The sequence below is a fragment of the Balaenoptera physalus genome, assembly GCF_965194825.1.
Source record: "Balaenoptera physalus genome assembly, chromosome: Y".
NCBI lineage: Eukaryota > Metazoa > Chordata > Mammalia > Artiodactyla > Balaenopteridae > Balaenoptera > Balaenoptera physalus.
In genome coordinates, this window is record NC_138904.1 from 2,168,979 (window position 1) to 2,191,259 (window position 22,281).

A 22,281-nucleotide genomic window follows, 5' to 3' on the forward strand; every position below is an offset into this window, starting at 1 on the left:
CCTGCAGAGTTCACCTGGGTGGGCGGCCCTCGGTGCCTACAGGGCAGCGCGTCGGGGTCTCGCGTGAACATGATGGAGCTGTATTTCACAGTTACAGTGGTTCCAAATTGAGAGGCAACTTAGGTTGTACGTAGAAAGGGCAAATGTGTGTCATGTCACTCAACTGCTCAGCGCTACTGGTGACGCCATGGCTGGCAGCAGGTTAGTCCCGACGTAGAGACGGACAGAAGGAAACCAAACACTGCACAAGACATTTATAAACAGCTGATGGTGCAGCTGCCCCAGGAGAAGGAACAGGAGGTGGCGTTTTAAAGCAACGTGATGGTGTGACGTGGACACCTGTTACCTGGTTACTGGAGTTTCTTTTGTATATTTTGACATGTGGAGAGCATAAATCACGACTTTTCCATTGCTAGCAAACGATACATTTCTGCTGAGTGGGATTCCAACTTCTGTGACCATGAACATTATGCCCTATGATCAGCTGTGATTTTATCTCCTTCTCAGCTTCACAGATGCCTATCAAAGCAGGCTGGCGACAATCCCCTTAGGAAAACAAGACCCACCTCAATCCACCTCTTGCAATACATGTTTCCCGAAGACTTTTTAAATAGCATTGTCATTTACCAACTTGTCAAACTGCAGAAAACAAAAATAAATCTGTCCTTTTCCGGCTCTGAAGGTTGTGCTGATGGATATGAATTTCCTTCAAAACTCTGCACCCTGATTATTTTTGATCCGATACGTGAACAAGGCAGAAGGCCTCCAGGGAGTGAACTATTTTTCGGTCACACGTAGGGAGCGTGCGTGCCATGTGCTTAAGACTCATTTTGATCACACCCATCTTTGCATTACGTCAGACCATTTAATTTAGGCCCTGGCCACCGGCAGGTAGCGCTTTGTATAATTAAATGGGCATGAGGGTCTGGAAGGTGAGACAAACACCATCTGGTACTCCTGGAATTCCTCTTCATTTTCAAGGTTTTGCACGGCTGATGGTCAATGACAACGTTTTTAAAGAACCAAATCATCAACGCATTTGAACTTTTGTTTTCCCTGCATATTTGTTCAAAATTAAGGCAATGTGTTTTCATGCATTCTTGTACTATTTTCGTCTCATAAATTAAATCCTGGACATGAAGAGCGAACCCAAAAAAATACGCATAGGGAGCGTGTCTATGTACAATTTTGCACTGTGTTCCAGAAAGGCGTTTCATTTATTTTGTATTTTTTTAAGCATAAGGCTCCAAATAATAATTGTTTGTTTTTATAGTCAGAAGACACGAGACATGTTTTTCCTCGTGGGTCTACATCTCCGTGCAGGTTTGCTTTGCTGATTTAACCTTCTGACATTCAACGATGAAACAGTGCAGGAATTACGTGGTAAAATTTTAGCCCCTGTTGGCCCATGGCTTCATCCAAAGAGCACGGTGCCTGCAAAGTACAGACTGAAAATACAGTTCTGTGGGAACATTTATCCAAGCGCACCCTTGGAAAATAAATTTTTATTGAGCTACTCATTGTCAAGGGTTTATTTTACTAAATTTTGGACTCACTCTCACCTATGGAGTTGGTTTCTATTTGAAGACGAGGTCATTTATGAGAAGGCGGTGATTTAGTGCCTTCAATTTAAAGCTTTTATAGGTGTAAGTTGCCTTCATGTCACCTTCAAATACACACAGCCCTTGTCTTTGGATTCGTGAGTGGAAACTGGCCAAATCTGATAGGTGACTACATCTCCTTTGACATTTTTGCTACGGTAAAAAAAATGTATGATTTTTTGCAAATGGCAGCTCTCCACACCCCCAGATGTGCCTGCAGAAGAGAGAGGTAGGCAAGGGCTATAGGAAGAAAAGCCTTCCTGGCCCAGCACAGGAAAAAGTGTTAATGGCAAAGAACCTGCCAGGTAACCCAAGAACACATAAGCTGCAGAGGCCTGGGAGGGGGCTGAGAGCTCGGGGGGCACCCAACACTTGACACCAACACACCTGTGGGGCATACTCTGCCCCATGCCGGCTGCCCAAGGACCTGGACCTTTCTTGGCAGGAAAAGGGAGGATGCAGGAGAGGAGATCTCAGAGATCTACTGGGTACATCCCTGCAGCCACTGAAGGCTCTGGAACCTACTTCTTAAATGCACAGACCTCCATGGAGAAGGCCATGGTTGGGCCCTATGATCGGATGCATAACAGGTTTGAGCAATGCTGTGTTTCCAGCTGAGTCACAGCCAACAGAATATGGGCGGCGCCTTTAGGTTTTCACGGCAAAGTTTAGAATCAGAAAGCAGAAGCAGCGAGTAGAGAAGGAAATGCATGAGGGACGAGACAGACACCAAGGACCTCTGCCCAGGCACTGCTTCTGGAAAGACCCATATTTAAACAGCAACACTCATGGCGACCCACTCAACACCTGGCTTTCATGATCAGTGCTAAGGGGAAGGCACAGCACAGCACGCCTCAGGGGACCCTCACCATCACGTCCAAAGAGAAACAAATCTCACGCAATGGTTATTCTGCACAAGCCCACCAGGTCTATGAAACCAGATGGACTGAACATTGACAAGAAGAAGTGAAACTAAGCGGAAACGAGGGAGGTTCAAACACTTCCATCGTATCTTTTTGTTTCTTACTTTTCCTAAAACCAAAGGGAAAAGAAAACATTTGCATAAGTTCATTGAGCCAATACAGAAAGCTACTAGTTTGCTTTGGGAGATGCGTTTTGGTCCACGGATTTAACCTGGAATATTAATAGATAGCCATCCCCCTACAGAGGATGAAATTTTTTAATGCAATAGAGAAAATTCCTTGAATAACATTCATGGTCAATGGCTAGTCTTGCACTAAAGTTCAAACCCACATCTCCTTCCCTGTCATCCTGGATTCATGACCCAAGGCTACCAGACACAAAGCATTGAAGACATTGGATATAGACCGTCGTATGATATTTTCTTCACATATAACCATAAAATGCATATGAGATGATAAAAAATGCACATGTCATACTTTTAAAATTTGTCCCCAAGAGAATAGATTCTTGAAAAAAAAATCTGAAACATAAACACCATAGGCTCTGCAAAGTAGGAACATTTACTTCACTGCACAATTTCCCTGCTCCAGGCACACCGTCCTTTTTATACACACACACACACACGCACAGGCACAAACACACAATCTGTGGTTGTATCTGAACAAGTTCAGCTCAAACTTATAAAGTCTACGAGAAAAAACCCCCCAGGATATCCCAGTAGGAACACAAGCCTAAAAAGAAGATAAAATCTACAACCAAACATTTTTTCAAAATGTCCTACTGTGCAGTCGATTTCCAGTTGCTTAAATAATTCTAGGTCCACAAACGTCAATGGCTCTGCAATCTCTTTATATACATCCGGGTGTATATAAATGTGGAAAAGTCCTTATCCCATTAAGAAGATGCTTCTTCAGGTCTGCCTGGGGGCAGCCATCTGTCCCAGGCAGGCTCAAATCACCCTGTTGCTGGCGTGAAATTAGACAAAGGATTTTGTTAGTTTTTAAACACCTGGGTAAAGTTTGTCATCCTAAGAACAACAACAACAATAATAGCACGAAAGAAACCAAACTTCCCTTTGGAATTCTTACTGCAAAGACCCACAAGCCTGAATTCTAAGGAGAGAAGATGCCTAACAAGAGACATGGAACAGTATTTTAAAGGTGGGTTTTTAAGGTTCTATGGTGCTGACATCCACAGAACTAGCCCCTCCTCATCCACGCTGAGAAAGGAGATTCATCACTCAAGCAAAACCAGATCCTAGTTTCAACGTGCATTGCTGTAGGATTATACAACCAGACAAAACATTTTATGATGCAGAAAGCTACAAGGCACAGGGAGGTGAGAGGTCCCCTGCCAGCTGTCTTCACATCCATCTCCACCTGCTGAAAAGCAGTAATCCACACAAAGATGCATGATTAAGTCACACAGCTCCAGAACATAGCTCCGGAATCCTGTAATGAAGCTGAACTTGGGTCTCACCTATGGGATTAGATTTCGCTTCATGAAAGAATATCTTCTCGCATAGAATCATCACACCTAATTGCTCAGCGGAAAATACCAGCCGGTAAAATTACTGAGATAGATTCAAATATGAATGTGTCTGGCTTTTAGAAGAGGTAAATGCAAACTGGTTGAATAAATAGAAAGCAATGTGATCATGAAATGATCTCCTGACTTCCAAAGGTTCATCAAGAATGTCATCAAATACTGCCCCTGCCATTGGCCAAAGTACATTAAAAATAATTCCACTATAAATCTAGAAAAATAGTGATACAAATGAACTTATTTACAAAATGGAAACAGACTCACAGACACAGAAAACAAACTTATGGTTACCAAAGGGGAAAAATGGGGAGGGAATATATTAGGAGTTTGGGATGAACAGATTCACATTACTATGTATAAAATAGATAAACAACAAGGACCTACCGTATAGCACAGGGAACTATACTCAATGTATTGTAAAAACCTACAATGGAAAACAATCTGAAAAAAATTTATACACATATACAACGGAATCACTTTGCTACACCTGAAACTAACACAATACTGCAAATCAACTATACTTCAATAAAAAATAAAAATTAAAAAAATAAAAACCAACCCCTAGATACCGGGGAGAAAAATAAAACGCAATTAAACTAATTCAATAACTAACTAAATAAACTAGACCTTCAAAGTCGTCAGAGACCTTCAATGGTTCGTGGACATAAGAGACTCAAAATCATTTCTTTTACATCTCAAATTAACTTTAGCAAATTTCCTACGAGGTGTTCCTTTTTTAACAAAAAGAGACCCAAGAGCCCTTCTGAAAATACTTGGGAAGTACTGTGGTCTGGACCTCGGGGATTCCAGGAAGGAGGCACAGGAGCTAGGCTTCTCCAATGTGCAGGCGCACCCGTCTCCCAGGAGCCTTATTTACTGGTACAGATCCTGCCCCGGCAGGTGGGTCCGGGGCGTGAGATGCTGGTGGTGAGGCCGGTGCTCTGGCCGTGCGGCCCACACACACCGGCTGTGCCTTCTGCTGCCCTGGAAAGGCCTCAGGCTGGTTCTGCTCTATCGCTCGTGCCCGAACGGGGGAGAGAAGCCCCACTCGGTCTAGGCAAGACCTCCTGCACATGAGGTTCTGTCAACCTCGCCGATTTTTAACTACTAAAGATAAAGATACACCTTGTCGGTTATCCATTCTAATACAGCAGTGTGTATGTATCGATCCCGAACTCCCAGTGTATCCCTCCCCCCGACCCTCCCCGCCTCGTAACCATAAGTTCGTTCTCTGAGTCTGTTTCTGTTTTGTAAATCAGTTCAACCAACAAGGACCTACTGTAGAGCACAGGGAACTGGGCACAATAGTATGTAACAACCTAAATGGGAAAAGAATTTGAAAAAGAAGAGATACATGTGTATGTAAAAAAAAAAAAGAAACAGAATTCAACTGATAAAATTAATGAATGAAATAAGAGATGCCTTGATATTAAAAAAAAAAAAAAAAAAAGCTATACCTTCCAGGTGGGGAGCCCACGCTCAGAAGTTCTTGAAGACTTCCAGATCTTTCTGTGACACGGGAGGGGCCACGCTCCAGTCATTCTCGGGATAAGCTTCGAAGTTGGAGGTGTCGCCCTCGCTGCACACTTTGGGCACGATGGGAGGCTGGGGAACAACAGGACACAACACCGTGTTACGGAGGAACAGCGCGCCGGGATGTTACTACGCTCAGCGCACGTTAGTGCACTTTGCACAGACTGTGCTTTTACAAATGGACGCCCTGCAGCAACCCTACCCTGAGCAAGTCTGCTGGGATCCTTTTTCCAACCGCACTGGCTCACCTCCCGTCTGTGTCGCATTTTGACAATTCTCACTGTTCAAACTTTTCCACTATGATGATATTTGTTATGTTGATCTATAACCAGTGATCTTTGACGTTACTACTGAAATTGTGTTTTTTTGTTTTGTTTTGTTTTGTATTTTTGAATTAAGGTACGGACACTTTTTTAGACATAGTGTGACTGTATGCTTAATAGACTACAGGATAGTATATATTGTACATAACTTAATGTTTCTTTTCTTTTTTTTAAAAAATTTTTGGCCACGCCTTGGTTTGCGGGAATCTTAGTTCCCGGATCAGGGATCGAACCCTCACCCTTGGTAGTGAAAGCACAGAGTCCTAACCACTGGACCACCAGGGAATTCCCTATACATAACTTTTATATGTGCTGCGAAACGAAAAAATTAGTGTGACTTGCTTTATTGTGGTGCTCTGGAACCAAGCTTACAGTATCTCCGAGGTCTACCCATACATCCCTCTATGTCTATAGCTTTATGTGAAAATGTAAAAAGAACTGGAAAACAACAGAGCTGCTTTTCTTTGTTTATGAACAGGAAAAGCTTGGAATTAAGATATTGCAAGTGAGGTGTCAACTATCAGATTGATGAATGCTTACACAGTTTGAAGAATTTAGGGAGGAAGGAAGGTACCCAGCACTTGCTTCTTAAATTCTAGAATTGAGGACCACCTGGACTGCTTGTTAAATTCAGATTCCCAGGTCAGGGACATTCTGATGTAGCTGGCCCTGTGGCCACACTTTGGAAAATTCCAGAAAGATGGAAAGAGCTCCAGATTTGGGTTTTATTGTCTCAGAGGCCAAACCGCAATCCTGCATTGATAAAAATGAAGGCATTGGGAATGGGAAGAGGGTCAGCAAACTTTTCCCATTAAGGGCCAGTTAGTAAAACATTTTGTTTTTCAGGCCATGCAACTTCTGTTGTGACTACTCAGTGCTGCCATGGCAGTGGGAAAGCAGCCATCGACAATCTGTAAACAAATGGATGTGGCTATGTGCCAATAAAACTTTATTTATAAAAACAAGCAAGGGGCCAGATTTGGCCCACAGGTTGTACTTTGCTGATTCCTGCATACGTCCAACTCCAAGATTCTGTAACGCACACAGACACCAACTAGTTTTCTCTAATCCTATGAAACTGTTATGCTTTGTCCAGAGCCTTTAACACACGTGGTGAACACCACCCCTCTCCCCCGTCCTCTGCAGGATGCATCCTAACCTGGATGTTTCACAAGACACTTGAGGTTCAGTGATGCTAGAATCCTCAAGTCAAGCCCAGGACAAGGACCTAGATATGTCCTTGTCCCAAAGTTCCGTGCTTCCTAACAGACCACAGCAAAGCAGATGCAGCTGGAGAATCCTGACAGAGCATGGGCTCATACGTGGATCCCAGGGGGAACATTTTAACTGCTATGTGGACACAGAAATGAGTCAAGTAAATTAAAAATTATTCATGTAAAAAAAAAAAGAAAAGAAAACCCTCTTGTCACTTGTATATTTCGTTGACTGTATCAAAATGCAAAGAGTACTGAGTGGTCAGCATCTCAGAAACATCAAGGAACTTCAGGTGAAGGTGCCACGTTCCTCATCTGACTCAGAAGTTCCATGCCAGAAAGCCTAATTAGTGAGGTTCACGCTTTATACGCACAGCAGACAACCCCCATCCCCAAATGGGCCAACCCACGCGTGAACAGATCTTAGGTTGGCTCCATAAAAGAGGTTAAGGATTTACAAAGATTTTAAAAGTCACAGAGTAAGTTTAAGGGTCACTTTTCCTTCATTCGTTCTCATTGCATTCAATAAATGAGCTATTTCTATAAACCAGGCACCACGTGGACAGAAAGTGCATGATTCTGGCTTTCAGAAACCTTCCAGCCCAGTCAATGGCTTCAGGGGAGCATCTCTATCTGGGTGGCATGTTTGGAATCACTTGATGAACTTTTAAAAAGTTATAAAAATACAGTTACACAGAGATACCTCTTTTTAACCATCAGTTAGGCAAAACTGCAGAAGTTGTATAACTCACCACTCTTGAGCTGGGGGGAAAGAGGCATTTTTCAAAACAAGTCCCCTGGGAGCACAAAAGGATGCCATTTCTACAGAGAAGTATGTTGCAAAAGTACCAAGATTTCAAACGCCATTTACCCTCTGACCCAAGGATCTCACGTCTGGAAATTCATCTTCAACACAAAAGAAATGTATGAAATTATTCCTTGTAGGAGACTGGAATTGGCATAAGTGTCTGTCAGTTGAGGTCTGGTTAAGTAAACGATGGTAGAGACATGTAAAGGAGCTCCATGCGGTTTAAAAAGAACGAGAAAGCTATTCAGGCATATGGGAAGATCTCGAGGTTATATCGTTAAATGAAAAAAGCAAAATTAGAATAGTGCATGCATAACTGTAGGTTTAATGTTTTTAAAAAAGGGAGAAGGACTTCCCTGGTGGTCCAGTGGCTAAGAATCCGCCTTCCAATGCAGGGAACACGGGTTCGAGCCCTGGTCAGGGAACTAAGATCCCACATGACGCGGGGCAACTAAGCCTGCGTGCTCTAGAGCCTGCGTGCCACAACTAGAGAGCCCGTGTGCCACAACTACTGAGCCCGAGTGCTCTGGAGCCCTCGCACCACAACTAGAGAGCCTGCATGCCACAACTAAAGACCCAACGCAGCCCAATAAATAAATAAATAAAAACAAATACTTTTTTTTAAAAAGGGAGAAAATAAGAATATGTATATCCACCTGGGTTCACATTAACCTAAAGAAACTTTTAAAGGATACACAGAAAAATCTAATAAAAGTGGTTACCTACAGCCAGCTGGGAGGGGACAGCCTGGCCATGTACGCATATTAATATTGATTTGGTTTTTGAACAATGCGAATATATTACCTAGGCAATTTTGTAAGTCAGTGTAATAGAATAAAATACATAAAAGTTAAAACCTTGAACAAAATGAATATCAGCTCCACCCCTAGAGTCTGGGCTGGGGGCCAGGCATTAGCATTTTTTAAGTCTCTCCACTGGCGCCCAAGTGCAACGTTGAAAACATTGCTATTGAGGATACCCGTCAATAACATATTCAGTTCAAAGAAAGATGAGCCTCAGAATACTTTCCATCTCATCCACCACCATCACTGTGCCACATCCGTCCATAAGTACGAGACATACGTCCTACCTGTGTTATTCCCCCTTAGAAAGGGAACAGATGACATTCATCATAGTCTCAGAGCTAGGGAGGGATGGAGCCAGTTCTCCAAAAATCCAACTGCAAAAAAGCCAGGGTCTTAACACCCCATTAGGTGACTCTTTACCTGAGCTCTCCCCTGAATAGGGAACCTGGCTTATTAACGATGTGGGATGGTTGCTTGTGTCGAATCAATTCATTATGTGTCCATCCTGAGTAAATGAGTGTCCAGGAGAGCTCCAGGCTGCCCAGGTACAAACTGCCCATTTACATATGTTGTACCTTCAGTTTCCTTGCTGGGACAGCCTCCCAGTCTGTGGTCCGGAACCACCGATGCCGTTTCACGTCTTCTGCTCCATTCTTCAAAAGAAACACGCATCATCAGTGAACAGAAGGTTGACAGGATAGCAAAGAAAATATTCCAAAAGAATCTCTACACGATTCCCTACAGAGAAAAACAAGAGTTTGCTATGTTTTGAATCACTCTCTCCAGAGTGTGAGCTATTAGGGAAAACTACAGATGAAGGCATTTGAGTTTCATTTGCTTTCCTTCATCGTAGAAAGAAATCCAGTCACAAGGTCCATATGTATACTGCTCTGGACCACAAAGACTGAAGTATAATTACGGTTCAGCCTCCTGACATAAAATTAGACTGACACACGGTCAGGTCTGAGTTTGACACCTGTTTTCATCTTGACAGTTTCCTCAGGTGAAATTACGCTCATTTTAGAAACGTATAAACTGAGATTCATTAAATGATATCATTTGCTCTGTATTGCCCAGCGAGTAAGTCTGTAACTCAAACTGAGGATGTCAGACTTCAGAGATTTTAACAGCTACCCAATGTTGCCTCTCAATTAACAACGTGTACAGCACAGGGAATGCTACTCTATACTCTGTAATAACCTATATGGGAATAGAATCTAAAAAAGAGTGGATACATGCATATGTACTCACTTTGCCGTACAACTAAAACTAACACAACATTGTAAATCAACTCTACTCCAAAAAAAATTTAAAAAAAAACAACAACACAAAAACCAATGTGTACTAAGGTCTGTCTAGTTCATCCTCAGCTGTGGTGTCAATAGCTGGACGGGAGACACCACCAGCACCAGGACCTCTGAAAATCCCTTCCAAGTTCTCAGCCTTCAGCTGCACCCTTCTTCTTTTTTACGACACTTGTAGCAACTTTTTCATCAATTAAATGTGTGAAGGTATAAGACAGAAACATGTGAAGTCTGTGACACAGGAGCCAGTGCATCTGAAGTTAACTTTTTAAAACGTGTACCAGTTCATATTTTTTAAAGTTTTAAATGATTTATCCTCAAAAGAGAAAATTCTCTGTAACCATATCTCCAAGAGGAAGGAGACGGGGATGTCAATGTTTTCTACTTTTCTCCAGTCCTATTATTCTGAAAACTCTTTTTCTTTTCCTATTTCTTTCCATCCGTATGTAAGTCAAATAATGACACCTGATGAGTGTTACCTTGAGGGATGCTGAGAGAAGGTAAATAAGACTGAAGGTTTACTCCCTAAAAGTTCAAACTCGGTATGGATACTAAGGTATTATGATATCTGGATAGATGACAGAGAGACAGATATAGATGATGGTAGATGACAGATGATGAGCTATTTAGATAGATCACTGATAGATACATTTATAGATGATAGATGAAAGTTAGGTAGATAGGTGTTCAATAGATAACAGACAGACAGATGATGGAAGATAACAGACAGACAGATGATAGGTGATAGATACATAGGTAGATAGATGATAGATAAATTGATAATTGATAGATAGATGAGGTATCTAGATAGATGATTGATAGATGATGGATATGTTGGTAGATTGATGATGGAATATCACTGATAGATATATAGATAGACATAGATGATAGACAGATACAACAAATAGACAAAGAAGTGAAAAAGAAAGTAAGTGCTAGAAACTTTCCAAGTGTGGAGGACAGAGCAGTGTCCACAGAGGATGCAGGAGTTAAACACAATGGTCTGTTTTGGAAGAAAAAAGAGAAACACTCCAAACGAAGGAGCACCAGGAGGAGAAAACCAGCCAGGTATTGGATGAACAACTACCCTGTTTCACAGATTTGTTCCTTTCACCAGTGATATCCAACCACTTAGCGTTTACTCCCCTCCTTAAGGACCTGAACACTTGAGCCAATGTCCGTGAGTAGCCTTAACTAGCCAACCAATTTAACTAGTTATGGATGGAACTGTGCTCCCCACGAAAGGACATGTTGAGGTCCTAATCCTCAGCACCTGTGAATGTAACTTTATTTGGAAACAAGGTTTCTGTAGATGTAAACACGTCAGGAGGAAGTCATTGGGGTGGACCCTAAATGCAATGACAGCGTCCTTACAAGAGACAGAAGAGGAGAGACCCAGATACAGAGGAGAAGCCCCAGGAAGACAGAGGCAGAGACGGGAGGGAGGTGGCCACAAGCCCAGGGACGCCTGGAGCCCCCAGAAGCTGGAAGAGGTGGGAAGGACCCTCCCCTGGAGCCTCTGGAGGGAGCTCAGCCCTGGGACACCTCGACCTCAGACGTCTGGTCTCCAGGATGGGGGAGGATGGATGCCTGTGGTTTTAAGCTCACGGTTTGTGGTCCTTTGTTACAGCCGCCCCAGGAAATGAACACACCCACATAAGCAGAGGGCCCCAAGAGATCTGCGGGGTTCAAGTCTCACACACAGGTCTACTTTGTCCCTCAAGACTGCAACTGACAGGGTCAATGCACTGGTCCACGTCTAAGTTCATCCACGGACGTCCAGAGCTAGAAACAGCTAAGAAGATGTCCCTGGTTTGTCTCAAATTTAGCAGTGTCAAAACAGAACCAAGACAGGCATATACAATATCATAGTTTATGCAAGTCAGTTCCTTACACGTATTTCCCTCCAGATGAAAAGTTTGACAAAATCGCACATGGTGTACAACTTTTAAAATGATGATTAATTCACATACAAACCTGCACATGCATGTTTATAGCAGCACTATTCCTAACACCCAAAAAGTGGAAACAGCCCAAGTGTCCATGGATGGATGGATGGATGGACAAACAGCATGGGGGCCATCTACACAGTGGAATATTATGCAGCCATGAAAAGGAGTGAAGCTCTGACACAGGCTGCCACGTGGATGGACCTTGAACACACGATGCTCAGTGAGAGAAGCTGACACAGAAGGTCATGTTTTGCATGATTCCACTTTCATGAAAGCTCAGAATAGGACAATCTATAGAGACAGAAAGTAGCCTAGTGGTTGCCTACCTCCAGGAGGGACAGAAGGATGGAGAGGTGATAGCTACAGGATACGGGTTTCTTTTGGAGGGGATGAGCATTGTCTTTAAAACTGTGGTGATGGTTGCACAATTTTGCAAATACATTACAAGCCATCGGACTGTCCACTTTAAACGGGTAAACTGGATGGTATGTGAATTAGACCTCGATAATGTTGTTTACAAATATAAAAGTAAATAAAGTCATGATCCGTAACCTATAGATCACTGTCGAGTCACTGGCTCCTTCGGAGAGACAAGGAGATGGGGTGTAGACCCAGTTTGATTCTGCATGCCCCAGAAACCCAGATTTGGAATTTGACCAATGACTGAGTATGAACGTTCTGCCTTTGTTGAAGAGTGTGAAGTCAAATGACAGGCACTTATAACGCATACCACTTAATGTATACGGACGGAAACACTCACCTTCATGTTTCCCAATCTCCTTGTTCTGTCGACAACAAGCAATTTCTTAATGAGGTCTCTGTTTGGGAGAAGGAGACAAAAACACAAGACATGTTGATACGGACCCATGCAAACACAGTAGGTCAACAGCAATAAAATCTAGACCGTACAACGTGGACACCGGAGCAATGGTTCACACCGGCTGAACGCTTTCTAACGCTTCTTTCTAACCATTGTGCGTTCCTAAATAATTTCTGCGACGCAGAGTTGCGAGAGGGACCTAGCTGAGGGGAAGAGGTTGATTAAATACCGTAGAGAAGAATAGCCTTTGAACGTGACCAGCAGCAAGAGAAAATGTGCCTGCCCTGGGGATGGTGAGGCTTCATTTCAAATATACGCCAACTACACGACATGTGCTTTTACCAAAATCGATGGTCTCGCTTTGCCCTGTGGGTCTGCTTACCTGTGGGATTCTTGTCTGGCCATCCCTGCCTTCCCGTAAGCACGTAAACTTATTGGATCCCGTTCGTGTGTGCTGGTTCACTTAGATCCTCCCTCTAAAGAGCAGATGGGGGGACTTCCCTGGAGGTCCAGTGGTAAAGAATCCACTTTCCAATGAAGGGGACACGGGTTTGATCCCTGGTCAGGGAACTAAGATCCCACGTGCCGCGGAGCAGCTAAGCCTGCGTGCTACAACTACTGAGCTCGCACGCCTCAACTAGAGAGGCTACGTGCTTTGGAAGCCGTGCGCTACAGCTACAGAGCCCACGCGCCCTGGAGCCTGCATGCCACAATTAGAGAAGAGAAAACCCGCACGCCACAACTAGAGAGACGCCTGCACGCTGCAACGAAGACCCCACGCACTGCAACAAAGGATCCCGCATGCCTCGACAAAGATCCCGTGTGACGCAACTAAGACCCGACACAGCCAAAGATAAATTAAATAAATAAATAAATAAATAATCTTGTTTAAAAATAAATAAATAAATAGCAGACAGTATCAGAATACAGCAGGACGGTCAATTAAGATGGGAAACTGGAGATGGTTTTCAAGACTTCCAGAAAATGGGCTAGTTCTCAGAGTAACAGTTAAGGAAGTAAAAAGTATATAATGTGTGTGTTAAAGTATCTAATACGCTGAGTATGCTGTGTATAATAATATCCAGGGACTTCAAGCATATAAGGATGTTTTCCAGGACAATCAAAAACCCCCGACACAGCTTTAAGCATCTCAGCTTTCCTGAATCCAACGATGCCCCGGGGTGAGCAGCACAAACCCAGCCTCCAGCTACGCCCCGGGCGCTGTGACCAGCTAAGGAGGCTCAGGTGCGTCAGGTGATAAATATGAGGGACCAGGGACCCAGGGCTCCTCACATCTGGACTGTGAAATCTCCCAGGTTCCTACTGATGTCAAACTCTGTCAAGGCATAACTGTAACACAGAGTGTCCCAACACTGTGTATCCTTAAGTAGAACTGGAGTCCTTCTAGACGTTTCCCCAAATCCATCTCAAAGAGAAAACCCGAGAACACTGGCTCACCTAAGGCTAGGATTGAGCCTTAAGGCTAGGATTGTGATGTGTCCATCGAAAACAGAGGAAATTTACTCTTGCGCAAGGCAGAGGGATACAAGAGCGCTGAGAAATTAAGGTACCTTTCCCGTACTTAGTGAGTTTCCCCTTCATTACTTTCACATACCAAAGAAACAAACCAAAAAAAACAAGGTCACCAAACACCACACTCCCAAAACATCCCCAAATCCATGTGTTTTTTCTTCTTTTTCCCTATTATTTACAGCACCCTCAGCCCTATGAGTGCATATCCTTAAAGCTGCCTGTCCCAGGATTACAAGAAAATCAAAGACTTATTTAATATATAAAATTAGATCTTTGCAAAACAGCTCGATCCTCAAGGCAAAAGGTGCAAAGGAAAAGGGGCCACCCGATATGGCAAAGCCACGTAGGAACTCTGCAAGCATCCAAGACGTGACAGGTGGGCACGTCCATCCTGGAATGGCTGTGAGTCCACTGGCAAGCCCTTGATTCACCGAGGCTGAAATTCTGAATCCTACTGACTCCCCAGGTGCCAGCTGGCTTCTCCTTGACCACTTTCAGACACAGAGAAACACCTGTAAATAAATATGAGTTCTATACCAAGTTGGCACCAAGCCCCAAAGCTTTTACTTCCTTTTCAATTATATATATTCCTGCAAGGAATCTTAAGCTTCATCCAAAGAGACATTTGCCCAGGCCAACACGCCGACACGGCCCAATGCCGAGGTTGTAGGAACCCACAAAGGACCTGAAAAACTTCAGTCAAAATTCTACCCTCAGGGTCACTTGGTGACAGTCATTTGGGTAAGAAATGACTCCTTACGGTTCAGCTTCTCAGCCAACTCATGAAGATCTAGGCAAAAACGTGAAGAAGTAAAATTTTACTCAGCTACGATCTGCCATCATCAAGGGCAGCAAAGGGTCCCAGGTTCCTGCCCTTGCTGAGCCCCCTCATTGGGGATGTGAGAGGAAGTGCCTGGAGCTGCCTGCGTGAAATCTAACCCTAACCCTAATCCCTAACCCTAACCCCTAACCCTAACTAACCCTAACCCTAACTCTAATCCCTAACCCTAACCCTAACTAACCCTAACCCTAACCCCAACCCCTAACCCTAATCCCTAACCCCAACCCTAACCCCAACCCCTAAACCTAACCCCTAACCCTAATCCCTAACCCTAACCCTAACCCCAACCCCTAAACCTAACCCCTAACCCTAATCCCTAACCCTAACCCTAACCCCAACCCCTAAACCTAACCCTAAGAATTCCAGAACAGCCTCTGCTCCTTCTCTCTTGAAAGTAAACTATGCAAAAAAGACGGGGAGTTGGCAGGAGACCAGACGGAGATTATGCTTAGGTTTGTTCTCCTTCTATACCATCTTCTTGTTCACAAAACGTTGGAAACGCACTCAATATATGAACATGAGTGTAAAAAAGAATGAAATTGTGCCCTCTGCAGTAACACGGATGGACCTAGAGATGATCATACTAAGTGAAGTCAGTCAGAAGAGAAAGACAAATACCATATGAGAGCACTTATATGTGGAATCTAAAAAATGATACAGGGACTTCCCTTCCAGTGGGGCGGGCTCTGCACTTCCAATGCAGGGGGCATGAGTTCAATCCCTGGTCAGGGAACTAAGATCCTACATGCTGTGCACTCACAGACACAGAAATCAAACTTACTGGGAAAGGGGGTGGGGGGAGGGATAAAGTAGGAGTTTGGGATTAGCAGATACACACGACTATATATAAAATAAACAACGAGGACCTACTATATAGCATAGGGAATTATATTCAATATCTTGTAATAACCTATAATGGAAAAGAATGTGAAAAAGAATTTATATGTATATAAATATATGTGTATATGTATAACCAAATCACTTTGCTGTACACTGGAAACTAACACAATATTGTGAATCAACTATACTTCAATAAAACAAAATGGATAAAAAAAATTGTGGTAAAATAGAAATAAAATTGACTATTTTAACCATTGAAAATACATATATTAACATAAGCAAATAAGTGACCTAAGATTTATGGATCTCCGCTTCTCTTGGGGAAACATCTCCTGGAAGAATTTAAGTCCTTCCTTGAAAGAGGAAGGGGATTCAGTCTGATGATCTTCTGTGTTGCCTAAGACCATCACAAGTTCACAAAAGAAGGAAGCAGACTATGAGGGCACAGGAGGTAGTTCATCCTTATCTTGCTTGGAGCACGTGCACCCACGGCAACAGCGAAGTCATACCCATCGCGGGCAGGTCCCGGCAACGTGCAGCGGGTGTTTACAAGTCCCAGGTGTACCCAGGAGAATTCCAGGGAGTCTACAGGGGCCATCAACTAGCAGTGCCCATGGGTGTGAGTAGGCGCTAATCTGATCAAATCATTGGTCAATCGTTGATACATCTACAACTCAACTTTATTTTTTTCTCTTTATTTTGTCTTCTCTTAATACCCTCCCCCTGCCCTTCCTCATCCCTCCCCACCCCTCCCCTATAACTCAATTTTTAAAGTGTTTTGCCATCCATTCGAAACAACGTCACTCAACACTGCTGGGATTTGGAGCCTGGGAGAGAAAATCCTAGACCATATTTCTTCATTTCTTTCTAGAGCAACAGACTTTTGAGTGCTGTATTCCCCGTGTCACCTTACTGTCGGACCATTCATGACACAGAAGTCCCCCTTCCGGATAATTTATGTCTAACTGGAGCCTCCTTTTCTTGCTAAAATCTTTTAAAACCTAGCTGGTGGGTCAAACACGACACAAGCTCCAGCCCACACGAACCAAGAGGAACACCATCTGTGAATCACACTGAGAATCTCGATTTAAGGTAAGTACACTGATCTCTAAGAAACAAAACTAGATGCAGCCAGTGGCCCCAGGAGCCGATCACTGTCATGAAACAAGTTTTCTCTGAACTTAATTTCCACAGGTTACTTTAAAAATATGTAGGAAAAAAGAGAGAGGAGTTTAGTTCTCAACTGAACACAATTAACCCCATTTGGGGATCAGGAGGGGTTTGGAGCACCTATCAATGTATCTGGGAAATACGGTAAAACAACTGGAAATTAGGACTCACAATGGTGCAAATGGCTAAAAGCTGACACACAGAGCAAGGTCGTCGGATAACCTAAAGCATTCTTATCTTTTAAAAAATTTAGTTTTTTCCCCCATTGCCACAAAAATGCACACCCAAAGTTTAACACTGAAGCAATGCAAAAGTTCTTGAAACAATGAGGGCGTAACTCAAAATTCTAGCAGGAAAAAGGACTTTAAGAATGAAAATAATTTAAGCAGGAGAGAAAAGCTAAACTCTGCTAAAGCCATCAACACTTGTGCCAACCACAACACTAGCTGGGAGGAAGGACACCCTTCTTGTCAAATAACAAAACGGCTCTCTTATTAAATATGATAACAAATGCCTTTATTTGCTAATTGTAAGTGTCATTTATTTCAAACGGTATAAAATAGGGCTGAGAGTCATTAAAAGGTGAAGTGTCATCCCAGCAGAGCCATGAAAACCTTTTCCCTTTTGGTGGAAAAAATGACCGGTCAAAACAGCTTCAGCCCAGCATAGAGAATAACACAGGATGGTACCCCGCTCGGCAGATGCCGTAACTGGGGTTTCTTAGATGCTTTAAAAATAAACACACCCGATGAGGAGGGAAACGGTTTACTTACTTGACACTGAAGTCCAAATGTCTGGGGAAATCTATCTTGCCCGCAAGAATTTTTTGGTAAATGCCAAATGCGTTGTCATCAAAAAACGGAGGAAACCTGTTAGAAACATAAACATCTATTTTTAGTGGCGAGCAAGTGTGGAAAACATCCCTGCTTTGTAAGGATGACTCTTTCTGCCTGACCAGGGCAGAACAGAATTTATTTCACGGCAGCTCTTTCCTCCCACCCTGGAGTCCATGGATGGCTCGAGACGAGCTTCGAAGAGATGGTTCCAAGAGGCCAAGCATGAAGCACTGCAGCCCAAGTACAGAGGATGGGCCAGCAAAGAAAAGGCAATGACCGTGAGGCCATCTGACCAACTATGAGGTCACTAGGGTGCCATTAAAAATGTCTCCCCAACTGGACCATGAGTGGACCTCTTTGTATCCTTCCTGCATACGGGAGTGTGTAGCACACAGTAGGTGCTCAATAAGTGTACACAGGCCAAATGTAAGAGGACAGGTTACACTGTATCCTATTTTTTTGGCTCAAGTACTTCATAACTTTATAGAAGCCAATATGTGAATCTCCATAGTCGATGAATTCACCTCCATCCTACTTTGGGAGGTGAGTGACAGCAACGCTGGTTTCCAGTTTGCGATTTTAGGCACAAAGATCTACACTAGGGGTTGGCCAATGATGGCCCACAGCCTCTTTTTGCCAGTAAAGTTGTACTGGCACACGGCCATGCCATACACTCATGTATCATGTGCAGCAATGTTACCACAATTAAAGACTATAGTCCAGTTATAGAAACTAACAGACCTATCCTTTCTAATATCTGGAAATAGAAAAACAAAAAAACGTGACAGAAGCTAAAGAAGAAATATACTTACAACTGCCAAGACCAAGAAAAATCCAAGAAACTCTAGAAGTAAACCACTGAATATATACTAGATAGCCACATGTCCCTGGGCACAAAGTATACTTTTGATATTTCCTCAGAGTGCTCAAGGCAAAGACCTTCAACTCAAAAGCATAACCTCTATTTAGTTTCTTTAGAAGGAGGTCTTCTAATTCCGTAGAATAAGCAATGGAAATATAAAGGGGAGTTTTCAAATGATGGTCTGATTGATGATGGCAAATCTCAATGATCAAAAATAATTCTCGTGTTGATTCCAAATCAACTCATGTTTTTTTTAAAGAGAAACAGTGTATCGTGGGTGGAATGGTGGCCTCCAAAGTTACATCCACGTCCTCAACCTGACGACCTTAAATGGGACATTATACGGAAACAGAGTTTTTGCAGATGTGATGCAGTGAAGGGTCTGAGATGAGGTCCTCCTGGAGGAGGGTGGCCCTACATCCAATGACAGGGTCCTTCTAAGACACAGAAGAGGAGAGACACAGACACAGAGGAGAAGCCCTGTGAAGATGAAAGCAGAGACGGGAGGGAGGCGGCCACAAGCCCAGGGACGCCTGGAGCCCCCAGAAGCTGGAAGAGGCGGGAAGGACCCTCCCCGGGAGCCCCTGGAGGGAGCGCGGCCCTGGGACACCTCGACCTCCGACGTCTGGTCTCCAGGACCGGGAAGAGGATGAATTCCTGTTTTAAACGCCCCAGTTTGTGGAAATTTGTTACAGCCGCCCCAGGAAACCAATACACAAATATATCACAGAGAAGAGAGAGTTGAAAAATATTTAAAAACTAAAGAACAGAAATATGAAGTACAAAAATAGAAATGAATGGGAAAGTGGAAGTAAAAGAGGTAGGTTCCTCAGAAAAATGGAATATTCTAAATAAATGTAGAAATGCAGCTGCGTGCAGCATAAAATAGCCTTTTTTCCTTATGTGATACTTTCGTTCCTCAGCTTTACACTTGGGCGTGAATAGGAGCACAGAGTCCGTAAGACCACACCTGTACCTCTTGGGGTCACTGGCTGTTATGGTCTCATAACTACAACTACTCTGGCCAGTTGTGCTTCCAGAGTTACCAGCTTCCATGGATTGAGAAACTAGCCAGGCCGGGAGACACCCAACCCTCGCCAACCGTGAATGCCTTGAAGCTTATAAATCCCAAGCTAGCCCTTCGCGTGCGTCAGGAGTTTCCTCTAACAATGGTTGGGGGAGTCATATTCCTGTCTTGGGTGGTGGCCCTGTCTGAGTACATCCAGCTGTATGATTTCACTGGGGGAAACAGATACACATTCAGAAACGGGACCAGGGGAAAATGTGTCATACATACCTACCCACGTTCATGGAGAATATGACACGCAGTACTCTGGAGTAGCTGGCATTACACGACACTATCATGGGAAAGGTATGTTAGCAGTAGTTTAACGAGCGGAAAAAACAATAAGTGAGCACTGACAGATCTTGCCTGAAGGAAAAAGCACGGAGGCGGCCTATTGGAGAAGTCGGCGTGTGGAAAGTAGCCCAAGAAAGTGCCCTCAAATCTGTCTTTAATCCAACAGAATCCTTCCAATTCTTAATAAACGGGTGCCCATCATACAGAAGCGGGCGTCATATGCACCTTCACATTGTCCACGGTGAGATGTAGTCAGAAGGACAGCCTGCTCTTCCCCATGAAGGCAGGCTCCAGAATTTCGTCGGAAAAATGCATGCCAATTTTGCCATTTTCTCCATCATCTACCTGTGATCCTTTTTATAGATACCTTCGACCTACCTAAATCTTCCAGTAAAAAAAGTGGATTGTCCAGAAACAGGCGCCATCGTTGTTGCTACCTCGTGTTCTTCATCAGACCCCCAGAGACCCCTGTTACAAAATGATGGTCCTGGGACGTCCCCAGTGGTCCAGCGCTTAAGACTCCATGCTTTGGATTTCCCTGGTGGCACAGTGGTTAAGAATCCACCTGCCAATGTAGGGGACACGGGTTCGAGCCCTGGTCTGGGAAGATCCCTCATGCCACGGAGCAACGAAGCCCGTGCACCACAACTACGGAGCCTGTGTTCTAGAGCCCGTGAGCCACAACTACTGAGCCTGCATGCCACAACTACTGAAGCCCGTGCACCACAACTACTGAAGCTCGTGCACCACAACTACTGAGCCCGTGAGCCACAACTACTGAGCCCACGTGCCACAACTACTGAGCCCGCGCGCCTAGAGCCCGTGCTGATTCCTCAGAAAAAGGGGCAAGAACAAAGTATTGGGCCAAGAAACACTGGGGCAGACTGTAGCGTGAGAGAGAGTCCTGGGGCACCCTACCTTTGGCATGGCAGCCATGATTCTCAAAGTGGGGTCCCAGGGAATCCTCGGGTTCCTCGAGGCCTTTTCAGGAGCTTTGTGACATCTTTTTTCTAACTATAAATCTGAAGATGGCTGCATTTTCGTCATATACCTCAACCAAAACAACGAATCACACCAGACAGAGTGTGAGAGAAGGGAAGAACACAGTGGCCCGCAATTAAGCTGGACATAAAAGAGACTAATGAACATGTGAAACAACGTCACTCTTTTCTCTAAATATTTTTAATACTAGGAAATAGGTATTTTTTTCATTAAAAATTTGATTTATGTTAACCATTAGTTTATCACCTTATGTATAAGATATGCTTTTACGTATAAACTTATATATATAATCTCAGTTTAATTTTCAAATGTGGTAAACGTTGACAGATATAACCTGCATCAGTGAGAGCTCTTTGGGGTCGATACTAACATTTAGGAGTGTTTTCATAACTTTTAGGAAGGGAGTAACTTTTAGGGTAGATGATTATCGAAAACTTTTAGGGTCCTGCGGCCGAAATGTTTTGAGAACCACTGCACCGCAGCTAACGTTCCACATGGGTGCAGCTCCAAATGCAGACAAGTTCCACCTTCCTGAAAGACAGGTGTGGGACTGAACTCTCCACATGGGTGGATATGAAAGGAGCAGATGATGAAAGACATCAGGGCTGAGGTGGTGCTCCTGGGAAAGCCCACGAATGGGCCACCTCTCTTCAATCCAACCGAAACATTTCTCACTCGATGAAAATAAAACCCCAGTTATGACATGCTCTCATACCTAATCACACGGCTGGTTGGACCCAACAAATGTACTTCTTGTACTTCATGAAACAGTTCAACCACCAACGAAAGCAATAAGCAAACAGACAAGACAGAGTCTAGTCTGATCTTGCTAAAGGTGCCAAAACAGAAAATGGAAATCCAACAAGCACGCGGGAGACGGGGACTTGGAAGAAAAGGCCATCTCCACCGTCTATGTAATAACTCTCTCCCACTGGCCACCAAAGGCGTCTGGGTTCAAGGGGGTGAGAAGGGCAGCTTGCACCATCCAGTGACCTCGTGGGCAATTC

The 22,281-nt window shown here is 43.8% G+C and overlaps 1 protein-coding gene across 1 annotated transcript in view; it reads right to left on the minus strand.

Annotated features, from left to right (window-relative positions):
- Nucleotides 1-2,765: 2,765 nt before the first annotated feature.
- Nucleotides 2,766-22,281, minus strand: part of LOC309653441 (cAMP-dependent protein kinase catalytic subunit PRKX) — an 86,835-nt gene continuing 67,319 nt past the window's right edge. Inside the window, exons 5-9 of the mRNA XM_082448136.1 lie at nucleotides 17,988-18,083; nucleotides 12,771-12,828; nucleotides 9,330-9,407; nucleotides 5,528-5,675; nucleotides 2,766-3,490 (exon numbers count right to left, since the gene is read on the minus strand). Coding sequence (XP_082304262.1) covers nucleotides 5,550-5,675; nucleotides 9,330-9,407; nucleotides 12,771-12,828; nucleotides 17,988-18,083 — 358 coding nt within the window. The 3' untranslated portion in view covers nucleotides 2,766-3,490; nucleotides 5,528-5,549. The remainder of the gene's footprint in view (nucleotides 3,491-5,527; nucleotides 5,676-9,329; nucleotides 9,408-12,770; nucleotides 12,829-17,987; nucleotides 18,084-22,281) is intronic.